Source organism: Acanthisitta chloris, unplaced genomic scaffold (assembly GCF_000695815.1).
Source record: "Acanthisitta chloris isolate BGI_N310 unplaced genomic scaffold, ASM69581v1 scaffold15556, whole genome shotgun sequence".
NCBI lineage: Eukaryota > Metazoa > Chordata > Aves > Passeriformes > Acanthisittidae > Acanthisitta > Acanthisitta chloris.
The window spans coordinates 43,048-60,317 of record NW_008679876.1 but is presented as its reverse complement, the minus strand read 5'-3'; the positions used below and the strand labels follow the sequence as shown (position 1 = coordinate 60,317).

Sequence of the window (17,270 nt, the reverse complement as noted above, 5' to 3'; positions counted from 1 at the left end):
AGACATAGTGAAAGTAGGAGGAAGGTGATGGCTGTTTGTTTTGATTCAGTGTCTTTCTAGGGACTTGAATGTGACCACTCAGTGATTAGCTCCTGATGTCATTTGAAGAGCTGCAAAGCATGGAGTAGTAAACACTTAGTTAACATGAGGAACTAGATGCTGTAATTGCTATCCAGTGTAATCATGGCATGAAAGCTGTCCTGATCTGCATTTAAACTATAACACTGCAATTGAATTCCTGAGTTATTTAGCACAGGGAAAAGAATGATTTCACTTTATTCAGTAGTTGGTGGTTAAAACAAAATTCTCAGAAGTCAAGGTATATACTCAAGTAGCTTTCTGTTCTGAATCCAATGGATGCTGCCAGTTTATTCCTTCTATATATTCCTTGTATCCTGGTTTGGCCTAAGACAAGCCATTTCAGATTTGGAAGTTAGGTGGCCACACTACTGAAGCACAAAACCTGAGTTAGTGAGTTTTTCTGGGGGGCTGGTGGATGAGGCTGCTCTTTGAAGACATTGAAACTGACATTCAAGCTGTTATATAAAAAGTGATTCCCACTGCCTCTCCCATGCTGTCTTCAGTCATCTTAATTTCTTCCCCAACTGTGTGACTGAATTCAGCACCACCCAGTCCATTAGCCTATGTCTGGAGAGAGTCTTTTCAGAGCCCTTATGACTCACTGAGGGTACCTCTGGCTGTAATGAGGACTTTGTACTCCAAAGCAGACATCCAGATGTTTTAAGGCAGCTCTAGGGTTAGCTGCTTGTGAGTTAATGGTCTGTATAACTATATTTTAGGTGTACAAATCCACTTACTACGTGATTGAGCAAGCCTGAACATGGTTCTAAGCCTGACACTCATCCCTGGAGAACTGTGGTCCTCTGGGTCACCAGTCTTTTATTCTTGAGTACTCGAGATTAAAAATAATTTATGAAAACCCCAAACAAAACAAATAGATGAGCCCACATGTCAGGCTATAGTAGCATAAATAGACAGAAGCATTTTAATTATTTCCCTATGTTGTTTATCCCCCTTAGTGCTTTGTAGAACATAGCATCTTGGCTATGCTTTGGGACCTGTAAGTAACAGGGATTCAGTTCTACACAGATATACCCAAAGGATATATTTGAGCAGCTCTTTCATTCTGAGCATTTGTTCTGTGCATTCTGGTGGAAGATGTGTGGGGGAGAGAGGGAGGCATACATCACAAGGCAAGTCAGAAATTTGTTCAACTGATGACATTGATGCCAGTTTAAATAAGTACTTTAAATGTATCTACACAACCCATTGGTAGAAATTGTATGTTTAGAATGAATATGCCAATACATTTTTAAAGAACATGCATAAGTCAGATGCAGAAGAAAACCATCTGTTTTAAAAGAGAAGTCATGCTTCTGCTGTTTTTCTAGAGGAAAAACAATTACAATAGGTAATTGTTTTGATGAGTTTAGGTTGAAATGTTTCTGTTTAACACAGGGTTGAAAGCAAATAGAAAGGAAAAGTCAGTGCAGTAATCAAGGTTTAATAATGTAACTGACTCTACTCTTATTTCTTATTAGATTCTTATAGGAAGGAACATAAGGGATTTAAAAACAAATTAAGGTAGCCTGTGTATTCTGTATGGAAAACAGAGATGCCAGCTTAGTGCTTCAGCCTCTTCTGGTTAAGGATGACCTTGCCATCTGTCTGCTAGCAATGACAGATAGCCAGTCTCTGAATGTGAGGGAAGGACAGCTGATTGCCTCTTGAAGAGTTTAAGATCCATATAGCAGTGCAGAATGAAGATCAGTATTTCCTCCTCGCTTCCAGCAGAGCACAGCTTCATTTAGGTCAAATTCGTTTAGAGAATTGCATTTGTGACACCCCTGTATGTAGGGAGCTGAACAGAGCCAGAGCACATAGCTAGTGCAGTTGGCATGTAGGAGTTTCTGGGCACTGTTATGTTTGGTGAAATTTGGACGTAGGAGTTTCATGGGACTGAGCATGCTCAGTGTGGATGAAGGTCAGTGGAGCTGACAGCTTGCCCACTGCAGACAGAAGGTTTGGAGATGCTATTAACAACTCTGTAAAAGCTCTAAGTATATGGACGTGGCAATTTTCAGAGGCTTCTAAATAAACCATACCTGAATGCATTTTCAGGGAGATTGCTGAAATATCTCCATGGACGTGTCATCCATCTGAGCTCCTGCAGCAAAGCCTAAAAGTAACAGAGCTCTGTAGATAGATTTCCTTGCTCATTCTTAGAGAGGAAATGTGGGAAATTCATGGCCAAATGGTTAATATTTGATAAACTTTAGCAATGAAAGTCAGAGGCTTGTAACAGACCTCTATTAAGAATAACAATAAAGAAAATTATATATATAATTTTATTGGCAGCTCCACTTACAACATCATTTTGAAATCTTTTTACCTTAATGTGTAATCTGCATTTACATTAGTGTAAGGACTCAACAGTTTTTAATAAAATAATCTTAGGGCACTTCAAGCTAATGGAATTGTATATATACATGCTAGTATGTTCTCAGAAAGAAATATAAAGCAAAGAGGGGGAACAATCTTATTAAAATTCCTCCTCTATTCTCAAATTTAATGCATACTGAAAAATTAGAGAAGAGAGGAGAGAAGGAAAAAAATCTATGTTAAAATAGTTGAGGTCCCACTGAGAAGGTATATTGAGCTGATAAATATTCTTTTCTAGGAATATCTTTGAACACCCCATTTATTTGATGTATCTGCATGGAATGAATATATAAATTTTATGGAAGAGTTGTATTAAGTCTTTGGAGTATTAATATATTCTGAAAATTAGGTATTTGATGTATTTGAACCTGATGCAGCTAATATAAAAATCATTTGTTTTGTCAATGCTTCCTGGACTAGAATTCCACTTTTTGGTCCTTATCCTAGGTAAGACATTGTTTGCAAATTGTGCTTTTGGGAGGGTGTTTGTAAAAGAAAAGCTAAGTATCAAAGATGTTGCTAAGGTATTAAGGTACTGGTAAAAGCAGAAAGGTTGTCATAGTGACAGTTAAAAATAAACTGTGAAATTTTTCTGCCTTCTGGGGTTTTTTTCAGCCTGCTGAAGAAAATTGAGCGGGAAACATGGAGGGAAAGTGGCGTTTCTTTAATTGCCACTGTGACTCGCCTCATGGAGAGGTTACTGGACTACAGGTAAGTGAGTAGCACTATTTAAAGTGGGTTGTCATCTTCCAAATATTAGGAGACAAATACAGTTATCTTGCTCAAAAGATGACTATGCATGGATATATCAACTATAAGTGCTCAGGATCTCTGACAGCAGTTGCTTAGTCAACAAGAAAATAAAACAAGAAGGATGAAAACAACCAAGTAGTCCTCCTATGGTATGAAAATCCAGTGGTGTGCACGAGTTTTTTGTCAAGGAATATAGTAACTTCTGGCAGTAGGTTAGTGACTCAAGTCTGTCTGAAGATACAGAGCTCAGTACTAATCACCTGACAGTTGTTTTACACAATATGTAAAATTCTTATCTCAATGTCAATCATGCTTAGTTGTAGTGTCAGCTGGTGTAGTAAGCACGTATACAAGGATATGATCTCTTGGTGAACACCTCACATCTAACTGTATCACATGAACAAAGGAAAGAGAAATGAGAGGCATGTACTCCCTTTCATGAGTGTGAGAATTAAAGTGATTTTCTTAGTCAGTTGTGAAGCCTGTGTAGAGACTTCAGATTTCAGCTTAGTCCTCCTTATTGCCATCAAATGCAGCACTTTCTAGCGCTTAAGTGTTAGGTTTTCTCCCTGACTCCATATGGACACATGGTGAGACCCCAGTACTCCACTTGCTATCATCACTGATAGTTTGAAAGAAAAGCTATTTCATCAACAAAGGGACTGAATTTTTAATTGCTAGAAGCCTGGGTGTGATATACCTCCTCTGGGATTGGTCGGATTACAACCTACAGGACTCTCAAACTTTCAAAACAATTGTCTGTACTGGTAGTTATGAGAGTATTTGCGACAATTGTTTAGCTCATGTATGCAAGAATGTTTTAAAGTTAGTTAAATTTCTTTTAGTGATTGCATGGAGATGCCTGCCTGTTATTCTTTTACTCAAGCATGGTTATACTGGCTATTTTTCCCCTGTGTGATAATAAACTCTGCATGGTTCCATTTTAACTTTTGACTTCAGGGTGAGATCTGTTGTTTCCCAAAACATTAAATTATACTAATTGCAGAAGTTCTACTGAGGAAAATTTGGTGGACCTTGGAGCATTTTACAGAGGAGAGCAGTGTAATTCTGTTTTTTGAAAGGAGGACTAATGCTGTGATTCTATGACCACTGTGGATGTACACTGCCTCTGAAAACTCCTCACTGCTGTCATCACATAACCTTCTGCCTTGTGTTTGTGCTGCACTGTGGTGACCTGACTGACATGGACTGCTGCCCAACCTGTATCTCTGCCTGAGGTTTGTGCAGGCAGCAGTGCAGGACGGGAGCAAGTGAGCAGCAGGAGAGTGGGACTGCCTCTTCTGGCAGCCATGCTGGCTTCTGCTGGAAGGACTTGGGCACAGGGTGTAAAGAAAGCAAATGATCTCCAGAAGTCACTTAGTAAATCAATGACAGAGCCAGAAAAAAAACCCCCATTGACTTTCTTGACGATTGAGGTATTCGATGTACTAGAAAAGGAGGGATGAAATCCCTTATCCAGCTGGTCACCTGTTCACCCAAATGCCTTTGGGCAGCTTCATTTCATTCAGCTTGCCAAGACAAATAGGTCTGTTTTCTGAGGTGTGCTTTACTGTAAGGGGATAAACATGTTTTCTTTTGACTTTCTTTATTTTCTGTTTTAGGGACTGCATGAAAATGGGAGAAGTAGATGGCAAAAAGATTGGCTGCACTGTTAGCCTTTTGGTTTGTATAAGATGTTTTCTTTCCCCTTTTGATGTCAGTTGAGCATTTTCTAGTATACAGGTACACATTTGAATAGAAAGTACTTTGCTTCTTGTTGCAGTTTGAATGCGATTGAACAGAATAATACTGCACTGAAATTCATACAATTGGGAGTTAGTCTTCCTTGGCATTTTATACCTGTATTCTGAAAGTTCTCTAATACTGCTCTTTTCCATTTTAAGTCTCTTCATGCTGGATAAACTTCACCAAGATATTTTCCAAGTTTCATTGACCTGAGTTCATAGAAACAAACTTGCCTTTGCTTCTTCCCTAAACCCAGCAAAACTTACATGATTTCCCCTGTTTCTTCTCTTCCCCAATAACTGATGCAAGTTGATTATTATAACATACAATATGGGATATCTTCTGCAGACTGCAAGCTACCATTCTCTCCCCAGTAGAAGAGCCAGAAATGCTGCTCAAGACTTCCTCTTGTCATATTATCATCATTAAAACAAACCAACAGTACAAATTCATATGATGAAAAAAGATATTTTTGTTTGCAAGATGCATTTTGATTCTAGGCTGCTTTCCACTTGACAAGTTTGTTGACTCCTGTTAACCCTGGACAGTTTCTATTTTCATGGTGAATTTTTTGAAAAACTATATTTTTAGCCAGGGGGGAAAAAAACCCAAAATAAGCTGACTTGTAATTTTGTGGTTTTGACGTCAGTGAAACAATTTGGTATCACTTCTAAGTAGCAGTTATACATACAAGAACAAAGGATTTCTTCAGTAGGAAAATAGTGCTCTCTAAATAGGGATGATGTTTACTATGGAGCTGTGGAGCAGCTGGCTTTCTGTCAAAATATCTGGCATGATCTGAATTCTGTAAAGCACCTGGATTATTTTCATCCCTAAGGAGTTTTTAAACTATTATTAGCAAATCATCCAAGATTTGTACAAAAAGAAAATTAAAATATTTAAAAACCCTATAACACCATATTACTTTTTAATGGGATTTTCAATGACTCATACAGGCTAAGGTGGGTTTCATATACTGACAATTTTCAAACAGATTTTTAATGCTACTTGCATGCCACAGAAACAACAAATGCTAAATTTTGAAAAGGAAATTTCAATTACAGAAATAGCACAAAAAACGTAAGATGTTTGCTTGGCCATTAGATGGATAACTTGCTTGTCATGTAAAAAGATGTTTTATGCAACAAGTAATTAGAGGAATGCACAATGTGCAAATTATTTCCAGTCCATAAGAGGAAGCAATATTTAATTTTTCACCAGTATTTTGAAGGTATTCTGACTTCCAAAGATAAGAGGACTCGTTGGCATGAAAAGAGAATTTTTACGTTGCATTGCCATAGAGGTATATGCTGTTCTTCCAGAAAATAGAATTTTCCAAGTTAACTAAATTAGCAAATTAACAGGAATTATGCTACATCATGAAATATGCAGAGAGGAGTACACATCTGCAGCAATAATTTAGATAAAAGAAGGTAGGAACCTTTCTCCTGCTCTCCCCACCCTCTGGATTATCTGCATTGTTTTTCACATTAGTAATGCTTCTTTGGAAAAGCTGGTTTAAAAGGTGTTTAGTGGAGTTAGTTCCTTGTGCATAAGAGTCACCTAAGTCCAACTTGAAAGTTGAATTTCTAATGAAAGAACTTTATTAATTTAAAATTGTGTCAGGATGCATGTCATTGCAGAGCTATTGATATGTGTAATTTTCTCAAGCCAGTTAAAAAAATATCTTCTCTATAAAGTTTTTATTTTTATATTTTCAGAATGTTCCTCCCACCTTTTTCTTTGAGAATAATTCAATTTAGGAAACAGTGGCACAGAGTAAGAATACTGTACATTAGGAGAAAAAATTTGGCAACTACTCAGAGTTAAAATTAGTGATTTAAATAATAGAACAGAAATTGCTAATTGCTAATGAGGGCCAGTGCTAGACTCCTCTTTCCCATACATTTTAATTAACCAAAGCAGATTATCCTGAACATCAAGTATGGCTAGCAGGAGGGCTCTAGCTGCATGCCCACTGTGAGTGTGGCAGTACTTGTGAACAGTGCTATAGTGTTGTGCTGTAACTTTTTCATACTTTGCTTTGGGGTTGCAAATAAATAATGAAAGTTTTGATGAAAGAATTATGGTGTTGCAGTCCATATTTTATCTATGTAACAGCAAAGAGCACTTATATATCCAGAAGTTTTTAGACACTTCTAGACACCTTGTCCTAGATATTAATTTAGGGTGCAACTTGTCATATTTCAATGACACAATGCAATATCTATGCATCAGTTAGCAGTTCCAAGCTTCAATTAGTACTGAAAAAATCAGTTTTAATTCAGGATTATGCTGTTTACAATACTGAATAGTTCTTTGTAAAGCTACCAAAGTCCTTCTGGCATTTTTCTATGACAGGAAGAATAGTAGTCATACTAGGCAGTAGATCTTTTTTTTTTGAAAAAAACAACTACTAAAGTCAGAGGCTGTCAATATTTTAAAATCAACACAGAGCTTTCAGCAAGATGTGAAATGGCCTAAGGATGAATTAGTATTTATAAAGAAAAACTGTCAGATTTCAATTCTATTGGGTTCTTCCTCTTATGTTCCATGAGAAGTTTAAAAAACATTCAGGGACATGTTGATTTGTCTACTGAAAAGAATCTATTTTATTTACTATTTCTCACTGAATTACTGTATCATTACTGTGTAATGACTTTGTGAGACCTTCAAATTTATACATGTATTTCTAGAGCCTCATGTTTGAAGTCTTTTATTTTTAACCACTGTCATAAATTTATTAACTAATACATTTCATTAGAAAATTCATTTTTATTGCAGAATTTTTACAAGACTGAACTGAACAAGGAAGAGATGTATATTCGCTATATTCATAAGCTCTATGACCTACATCTGAAAGCACAAAACTTCACAGGTAACTGAGTACAAACTAGAAGAAGATATTTAGGACTGATCTGTGGTTTGCAGTCTTTTGCAAACCTGTAAGGTGTAACCTCAGTGCAGAACGTACTGACCTAGGCAACAGCTGAGTTTCCTTGCTTAATTGGTATCTCTCAAAATATGGCTTGTTTCAGCCCCATAACTCTACTACTTGCTATGGCATACTGAATGTAAATTACTTCTATTAATATGCACCAGCAATAAATGTGGGATATAGTCATACTAAGAGGAATAAAGCTTAGAGGAAGTTTTTATGAGTTCATTTGGTAGTATACACTTTCTTGTAATGCTGGTGGCTAGCTGTTTGGTGTGGTGTTTCTACACAGCTGTGTTTCAGAACCTAACTTTTAGGTTGAAAAAAAAAAAAGAAAAGAAAGACTCATGTCACTTAGTAATTATGAGATAGAGACCCTAAAACCTGTAACAAGTACAGAACTTTCATGATGTCTTTCTGAATCTTCACATACCACATTTGCAGTACTATTGTCTGGAGTTTCTCAATGCTAATTTGGTGCCAGGGCTGGCTGTTAGCTTTTAAATGGAGAAATAAGAGGATATTGTGCATGGCTATTGTTTGTAGAACTTAAAGTGCACTTCATTTGGGTAACAACATGCCATCAGTAATTGCTGGAGAAGATAAAATCAATATCTTTTTAAATTACACAATCTTTGTTTACCAAAATATTTTACTGACCTTGTAATACCTCCATCTTTTCCCCAGTTTTACCAATTGCAATTGCCTGTGTTCTGAATCTCTCTAGAGAGTTTTTTCTTTCTTAAAAGCAGATTAGTTGGCTGGGGGTCACTTGTAAACAGTCTACAGTACCTACAGCAACAGCAAATTTTCTTTTGCTTTTCTACTATCCATAAGAAAAGATTGTTCACTTGGAATTTCCACAGGCCCTTTGCAGTTCATGGATTTAAATGTCAATTAGATAGCAGGATATATTAAGGAGAGATTTTAATTTCCTCATGTGACCTGGCAGGAGTGAGTCACAAGAGAGTTTTGATTATCAAGCAGTATCTTTGCCACAGCTGGCTTTTGTGCCAAACTATTCATTTCCTCACTTTACACAATAGATCATAGTAACTCTTTAAAAAGTGTTGAGTCCCCTTTACACATTGGGTACTAATACATGTCCAGTTTACCTCCAGCAGTGATATGAACCTAATTATTTTAAATTGTTTTGCCATCCATTCTGATTTTAAACAGTATTTTGGTCAAAATTTGTTTCTGGGACTTTGTTGCATTTTCTGTGTCTTTATTATTAGTGTGTGATTTTTGCATTCTTTGCCATGGAAGATTTCATCACTTCGTTGTTTTTTTGGGTTTCTTGTTGCTCTGAAAGCCTTAAAGAAGAATTGTCTCGCACCCATAACACTGGGATAGAGAGAGTCTTTCCACTGGAAAACAGATTTATGTAGTCCATTGCCTTGCCTTATCAGTGACAACACACAGACCTTTTGTAAATCAGCTGATCTAACGAATATAGGATTAGGAAAAAATGTTTGATATGTCAGTGACATTCCTACGTGTTGCAGCATTAGTTTGCTGACTGCATAGTCTCATTCTAGGGATGAAGTCAGCTTGCCCTTAAAATGATTTTTCTCTCCTTGCCATGGTTTGATTTTCTGTACTGTTTCTAAAAATCATCCGTTTTAAAAAATAGCTCCTTTTTAATACAAAACTTCAAATCTCTCTTTGCACAGCATTCAGTTACAGCTATAAATATCCCTTTCTTGAGGCTGAAGCACATAAATGCACTGATTCCTCTTGTGTCCTCTCAGTCACCTGAGAACTTCAATGAGCATGCCTTTGTATCTATCCATCCTAGAAATGTCTAGTGTTTTGAATCCTTCCTGTATAAATTGAATTTCCCACATCCTGAGTCAACTCTGTTTATCTCTCCTTACTGTTTTGGTGCACAGCCAATAGCTACAGGCCTCTCTCTGAGGTCCCAATGTGTTTTTTGTTATGCTGACCACTGCCAGACATGGGATGCTGTATGAAGGAACCCTTCGAACCTTTCATCCCATATGGTCATTCTTATTTTAGAAACCTTCTATATACATTTATGATATTTTTAAAAAAATATTGTTGTGGCAGACAAAATTCTGTTAAAATGAATGACTTGGATGCCAAGATTAGAAAGACATGGTCATAGTGAGCTATCCTGACATGTTTTTATGCTCTGTTATTTTTTGCTTCCTTATGGTTTTGAATGATTTGTTGTCAATAAATTCATGGATTTTTAAAATTGGTATATAAATGTTTTGGTATATAAAAAGTTTTCAGTATGAAACTGTAGCTTAAAACTATGACAAAGGTTGTCGCCAATCAATCTGAAAGCTGTGTGATGCCAGAATTAAGATCATCTGTGCAACTTCAGGTGGTCTCCCTTACACATTTTTGCACCATGCTTAGCATTTTACAACACTGGGATTCAAAGCACCCTCTCCCATAAACATCTGCTGCAATGATGTTTTTTCATCCACAGGTTCTTAAATTGGATGCATAAGAGGAGTGCTACTGTTAGAAAAAACACTGTGGAGTTTGGTTTAAGTTGCCTGTCTTATGGGAACTCATATGGCAGAGGCAGAAGTACGATATAGTTGTCTGGGGCAAACCTTCCTTAGCATAAGAAGTAATTTAGTACATTACAGTAATTTTTTGGCTTATGTACAACCTACAGAACCTGCAATAAAATAAGTCTAGTAGGGAACTTCTTTCTTCAATGCAGTACATCTCAAGAACATGGCCCATCTTTGTACTTACTCATGCAAAGTCACCCTATGAGTGGAAACATAAACTGTGAACACTAACTTGAAAAACAATAATATATATGCTCAGTTAGCCAAATTGAATTGTCATGGCCAGTAGTAATTTTGGCATTTTCTAATTGGCCAAAGTCTGACTTTGCAATACAGAGATTGATTTAATACTGTTTTAGTGTACTGTGTGTACTGTTTCTGAAGAATCCTTGAAATCAAAGTAAAAATAATAATGATTTTTATATTCCCGGATAAATTCTACCCAACATGTTATAAAGATTATTACACAGTGCTCTGACTAGAGAGCAAGAATATGTTTGATTCCTGCCAACAACAAATAAATTTTTAAAAATTAAAAAGAGAAAAATATTGCATGTGCACTTCTAAATTGCTTGTTACGGTCGAGTGTAGAAGTTCAGCTGTCAGGGATTTATTTCTCTATAGAAAGAATGGATTCTATTAAGCACACACCTGCCTTCCCATTTCCCTCCCAGCTCTGATCTCTTTTGGGCTGTCTCCACAGTTCTGCCTATCTTCTTTCCTCTTTTCCTACTGATATTCCTCATCCTTTGGTCCTTGTTCCCTTGTTTGGACAGCAGTCATTGAAATTTTCTCCTTAGCCCTAGGAAAGACTGGGGCTAAGCAGGAAATAGTTTCTCTGTCCCCTTTATATTGTCAGACCCTGGGAAAACTGTTCCAGTGACTCCACTTTAAATAGTGTGTGCAAATTTTAAGCTGAATTCATTATAGCTGTAGATAGTAACTCTGTCCAAAACCAGCACTACCATCTGCCTTATACTTGAAATAAACCAGTTACCCATTAATAAGGTGCATCTCAAGAAGAGCATTCACATCTCTGTGTACTTTGTTTGTGTGTTTTGTTTGTTTGGTGTTCATAACTGCCATGCTGTAATTTGTCTTCTAGAGGCTGCCTACACACTCCTGCTGTATGATGAGCTGTTGGAGTGGTCTGATCGCCCACTGAGAGAATTTCTCAACTACCCCATGCAAACAGAGTGGCAACGTAAAGAGTGTCTCCATCTGACCATCATTCAAAACTTTGATAGGGGAAAGGTAAAATACTCCTGTTTTACTGAGTGTACCTGGAAAGAGTAGTTTATTCATTTTAGGATACTGGTTCCAGGGTTGCAGTTTTTCCTCATATTGAGGGGAAGTGTTTGTCATTGCCTGATCGAGCCGTTACTTAGCGACACAGTAGGTTTCTTCTAATCCTGCGTTTGTATCCTAGAAATCCCACACTTACATGTGAAAATAATTTGCACTTTTGTAGTAGTTCACTTTGTAGTTGTCAGAGATCTTTATAAATGGTAGTGTCATTTCTTCCCATTTTAATGATGGTAAAAATGAGCCTTATAAAGCTAATGAAATTCACTTAGTGACCAAGTGAGGATTGTAAAGACTATGTTTACACCTTCAAGATCATGTGTATCTTTTGGAAACTCTAAAAATGAATGTGTTCGGGGGTGATGTTTTATTGTCATCACTGAGAATGCTACTAACCAAGAGTAATTATCCTGATGTTGAAAATTTTATATACATTTAGTGTTCTGATTTGTCTTGCTGATAAATAAGCAATGCATTACAATTTTGTGTAGCTTGTAATATCGATGTAAGCCTAGTAAATGTAATCAAACGGATGTTGATTATCATGTTTTTCAAACAATTCTGTAATTATCTTGTAAAGTTTAATTTACATGGTGCGATAAAATATTTTCCAATCTACAAAAATTAAGGAAGATATGTTAGGAATACAATTTTGAAGTGTAAAAATCATACTGTCATGAATCATCTCTTGTAGTATCACAGGAGATGTCCATGACACTTCAATGACTTATATTTTGTGCAGTCATAGTCCCATAAGAATAATTTATTAAATAAGTCTTTAAATATACTTTTAATCCCTCAAAGAATTCATCAGTATTACTCCACAGCTGAAAGTATGTCTAGTCAACAGTTTGTTCAAATATTTTCAGTTACAGGAAGTATAACTTAGTATACATAGAACAGACCACTATAAATCACAAATTGTCAAACAGTTGCTTTGAATTACTGAACATCTTTTCCTTGCTTGCAGTGTTGGGAAAATGGCATTATCTTATGCAGGAAAATTGCAGAACAGTATGAGAGCTACTATGACTACAGAAACCTCAGCAAGATGAGGGTAATGTATCTGAATACCTTTCATCAATCAGGGATCCAAAGGCTTTTTACTTTGTGTTATAAAATATTACTTAGAAAATTAAATATCCCACAGAATTGTCCTTAGGTTTGGTTTGAAAATTTTATTTTTTACCCTGATAGGGTTTTTTCTACAGTAAAGATTATAAAAAAGGAGTGTGACCTTTTTTGAAGAAAAGTGGGAAAATCATAGCATCATAGCATGGTTTGGGTTGGAAGAGGCCTTAAAAGATCATCTAGTTCCACCCCCCCTGCTGTGGGTAGGGACACCTTCCACTACACCTGGTTGCTTTAATGTTCTTGCAATGTTTGTCCCTGTACATCATCCTTTTCTGCATGCTTATGCAGAAAAATTGTATTACAAGTACACTTTCTTTGGTTTCCTGTGGTTTATCCAGGGAATGTGCTCTATGCAGTCATTTGCTAGGAGCAGCAGCATATCTTTGCAGTTACAATTTTGAACAAACAGCTTGCCACAAACAATGTACATGTTTGCAATAATTTTCATTTACTGCTTTAAAATATGGTCTGTTTAATATTATATAGTCAAAATGAATGTTTCTTGGCACACTATTTCTGCTTTCTCTTTCATTTTTCTTAGAACTCTAAGCATTGTTTCTTTCTTCATTCTTTCAGATACTGTATTTTAAAGATTATTCAGTCTTCCCTTTTCTTATCTGCTTCTGATGGATTCAATTCTGTATTAGAGCTTCCCTTTTAAATTTTCTGTACATGTGGGATTCTTGCTGCTAGGACTGACTGAAGTGCCTTTAATCTAGAGCTGCTTAACACCATTATGCAAAATTCTCAACACAGCTATGTGGCAGTACTCCCTGTGATCTGCTTATTCCATATATATTTAGCTATCCCAATGCCAGAATCCTGTAAGCAAAAGCAAACTGACTATCATCGTATGAATAAAATTATTAGTTTATTGCATGTTTAATTAATTGTACTTAATGTGTTTTGTGTTTGAAATATCCTTCTACTATATCTATGCTAATCCAAAAATGCAGGTGCAGGGATTTCTCCTAGCAATATAATTAGGCAGCTGTTGATATCATATGAGTATTAAATAGCTGCCTGCATTGCCTAAAATAAGGCTAATTCTGTGGGTTTTTTTTTTCACAATATTAAAAACTTTGCTGAAAATATCATCAGAAAAAAGGGGACTTCGACATTAAGATCCCTTTGTGTCAGTGTTCTGAGTGGAATAAGAGCAGGATGTATTGATAAAAAATTGTAAATTGCTAATGTGAGATTTTTAAAGGAAATCATATTTGAGGCTTAAGTCATTGGATCTGGTATGATTTGGACACATCTGTCTTAAATATGGAAATTGGACTTTGCTGATTAAACTGACCACATTGCTGCTATGTGTTTGGATGATTAGCAGATTAGTGGGTCATATGTTTCAAACTGCATTTGTATTTTACCTTTTTAATACCGGTACTTCATATTTATAAGGATTTTTTTTTTTTTAATTCCTGGAAACTTTCAGGTCATTAAGAGGTATAATTATTTAATCTGGTGTATTCAGAGATGTCTGGGTGTACTTGTTTTTGCTCAGAGACTTACTGCAATTCTGGTATTCCAGAGCAGTGTGCTGAAAGACCCTCCCTTTTGTTACAGTTTATGTGTAAAAATACATTTTCAAAAAAGACTAATTGAATTTCTTACCAATCTCACACAGATGATGGAAGCATCTTTGTATGATAAAATTATGGATCAACAGCGTTTAGAGCCAGAATTTTTCAGAGTTGGATTCTATGGGAAAAAGTTCCCATTCTTCTTGAGAGTAAGTGAATTGAAAAGAAACAGAATGGAGTAATTCTGGAGTGCATACTGTCATTCATAGTCACTTTGTCTATGTGAAAGTTTTTTCATACCATATACAAGTTATGTGGAAAAAGGATTTTTCACAGTAGATTTTCATGGTTAAGAAAAGGTCCTGACTAATGGAAAGACAAATGCTAGGCTTCTAGAGTCCCACATAAAATTAATATTCATGTTTATGTTGGAAACCATGCACCTATACTGTTCCACAGATCAATGTCATCTTCTCATGGTAGTTGTTCCCTTCATCCTGTTCTGTTTCTGCTGGTGGGTGCTCAGAAAAAGGCTGTGAGAAGAAGTATCCCTTGGTGGTGGGATAACCAGTACTTTAGCGTTTAATTAATTACATTCTGAAGTTCCTTGGGTTTTTTTTAATGACTAAGATAGAAATGCAACATACTGAGTTTCACTGATTATCAGTGTACTAAAACTGACAAGATACATACAGTTACTGCTGAACATTAATCTTGGATTCTGAAGTTACTGAAGTGCCCTTGAAAATGTTGGTTGTGTTTACACTGTTTCCCTCTTGCCCAGTCTGCAGTAGTTTAGCTGCACTGACTATCACCTTGGGAAGAGGACATAATCTGTTTTATTCATGGAGCTGCAGCAATCATAATCCAAGTTCCTCTTTCTGTGGTAACTGAAATATGTGATGAAGGAACCTCCTCTGTACGGTGGAGGCCTAAAAATCCTGATTTGTCTTTTTCTTAGTGGTGGGGAAAATGATAAATTCTAAATGCTAGACATAACATGAAACTCTCCCCTTTAAAAGTGATGCACAAAAAGAGTCTGATGTGCAGATAGTTCTTGATATTACCTAGAAGTCATCTGAATACAACTTCTGTATAAACCAATTTAAAAATGTTAATTAGAAATAATTTAATGTTTAGATTACTAAATGGCAACTGATGAAGTAAAATGCTGGAAGAAGTTCCACAAGAATGCATTACTTTCAGACCTTAGATCTTTCACTGCTTATCTATCTGCTTATGCATTTTCCAAGTTAAACATACACAGCACAAATTTATGCTTGCAACAGCAACAAGTACAAACTTAATACATTTGATTTAATTTTTTTATGGCAAAGCACTTTGTAAGTCTCTCTGTGTTTGCTGTAGAAGGAATAAAGAATAAACTTCATAATAAAGCTTTCACATTTTAATTTCTAGTTGCACAATAACATTGTTACAGTTGATTTCTTGTAGCAATTCCCATGAAAGGCTCAGCTCTCAGAATTCAATGCCAGGAGTATTCTTTTACTTCATATTGCAAAAATTGAATAATTTTAATTTACCGGGTTGATAAGTGATAAACATTTAGAGGATAAGGCAAATTGAATGCATTCTACCATTTTCTTATGCAATGTTTTTTCTTCAGAATTGTATAATGTCAGAGCAAAGTTTCCTGCTTCCTCATGGAATGGACTTCCAACCCATTTCATTGTCTTAAGTGTCTGTTGGGTTAGATTTCTATTACCTATTTTATACAGTCTGCTATGTCTTGTTAGTTACATACTTCGATCCACTAAGAACAATTTCTTCCTTCAGGTTTTTATTAAAGTATAATTATTCTGTTTTTCCAGACTTTTGAATTAACTGAACTTATATGGTAAAATTTCCTTCTTCTAAGTAACCTGTTCCTCCTAGAATCCCTATTTTCATTCTTGCCTTTTGTTTCTTATTTTTCCCTTCTGAAAATGATGCAAAAGTTGCCCAGAAAGTCTATATTTAAGTGTGTGTGTCTGGATCCCAATTATTTTCATGTAACTTGCTCTGCTTTTTGTTGTTTTCTTCTTCTGCTCAGAATAAGGAATTTGTTTGCCGAGGACATGACTATGAAAGGCTGGAGGCCTTCCAGCAGCGAATGTTGAATGAGTTCCCACATGCCATTGCTATGCAACATGCTAATCAGCCAGATGAGACCATCTTTCAGGCAGAAGCACAGTGTATCCACATAATCACAAAGCCATGCTCTGCAGTTATGTCTTTTATGCTTTTTTAAAATGTAGGTACACCTACAGCAGGTTTCAATCACAATGTGCCTCCACTGAAATAAATGGTAGGTGAGAATTCCCCTGCATTTTGTCCCAGTCGCTCTATTATGTTTGGAAAATTTTTGTGCAATTGTTGTTTTTATTTTAAAATTTTTTGGCAGGTTCTTAACATTCTTACTGTAGCTAAAAATATTTGTAGAACTATCACCGCTGTGATAATGGTGTATCAGTTCAAGTTACAGTAATTTGCCTTCTTACAATACAACATAATGTTAGCATGGCGTGACATATTGCGTGTTAGAATCTATTTTATTAAGTCCCTTTACTCCATATACTATTCTATGTAAGTAGCTCTGTTTCAAAAATAAAAATGAAATTTTCAACAAAACAGTACAAAGAAAACCCAAACCATTAAAGAAAAACGTTCTCTCCTGTTCCTTTCCCGAGCTCTTAACAGTCTGGAAGCATTTTATGATACACATTTTTTTAAGAGCTTTTCTTCTGTCATGCTTCAGGAGTCAATATGCTTTGCTAATTCGAATGAAGTGGGATAGCCTTAACTCTTTACATATAGATCTGCAGATTTATGCAGTGACACCAA

The 17,270-nt window shown here is 36.0% G+C and overlaps 1 protein-coding gene across 1 annotated transcript in view; it reads left to right on the top strand.

Moving 5' to 3' along the window:
- Window positions 1-17,270, top strand: part of LOC103804873 (dedicator of cytokinesis protein 4-like) — a 67,703-nt gene that overhangs the window by 29,558 nt on the left and 20,875 nt on the right. The window contains 10 exon segments of the mRNA XM_009077508.1: window positions 2,884-2,910; window positions 3,079-3,174; window positions 4,839-4,899; window positions 7,747-7,840; window positions 11,564-11,712; window positions 12,734-12,820; window positions 14,531-14,635; window positions 16,480-16,621; window positions 17,244-17,267; window position 17,270. The exon segment at window position 17,270 is cut by the window's right edge and continues 139 nt beyond it. Of these exon segments, the coding sequence (XP_009075756.1) occupies window positions 2,884-2,910; window positions 3,079-3,174; window positions 4,839-4,899; window positions 7,747-7,840; window positions 11,564-11,712; window positions 12,734-12,820; window positions 14,531-14,635; window positions 16,480-16,621; window positions 17,244-17,267; window position 17,270 (786 nt within the window).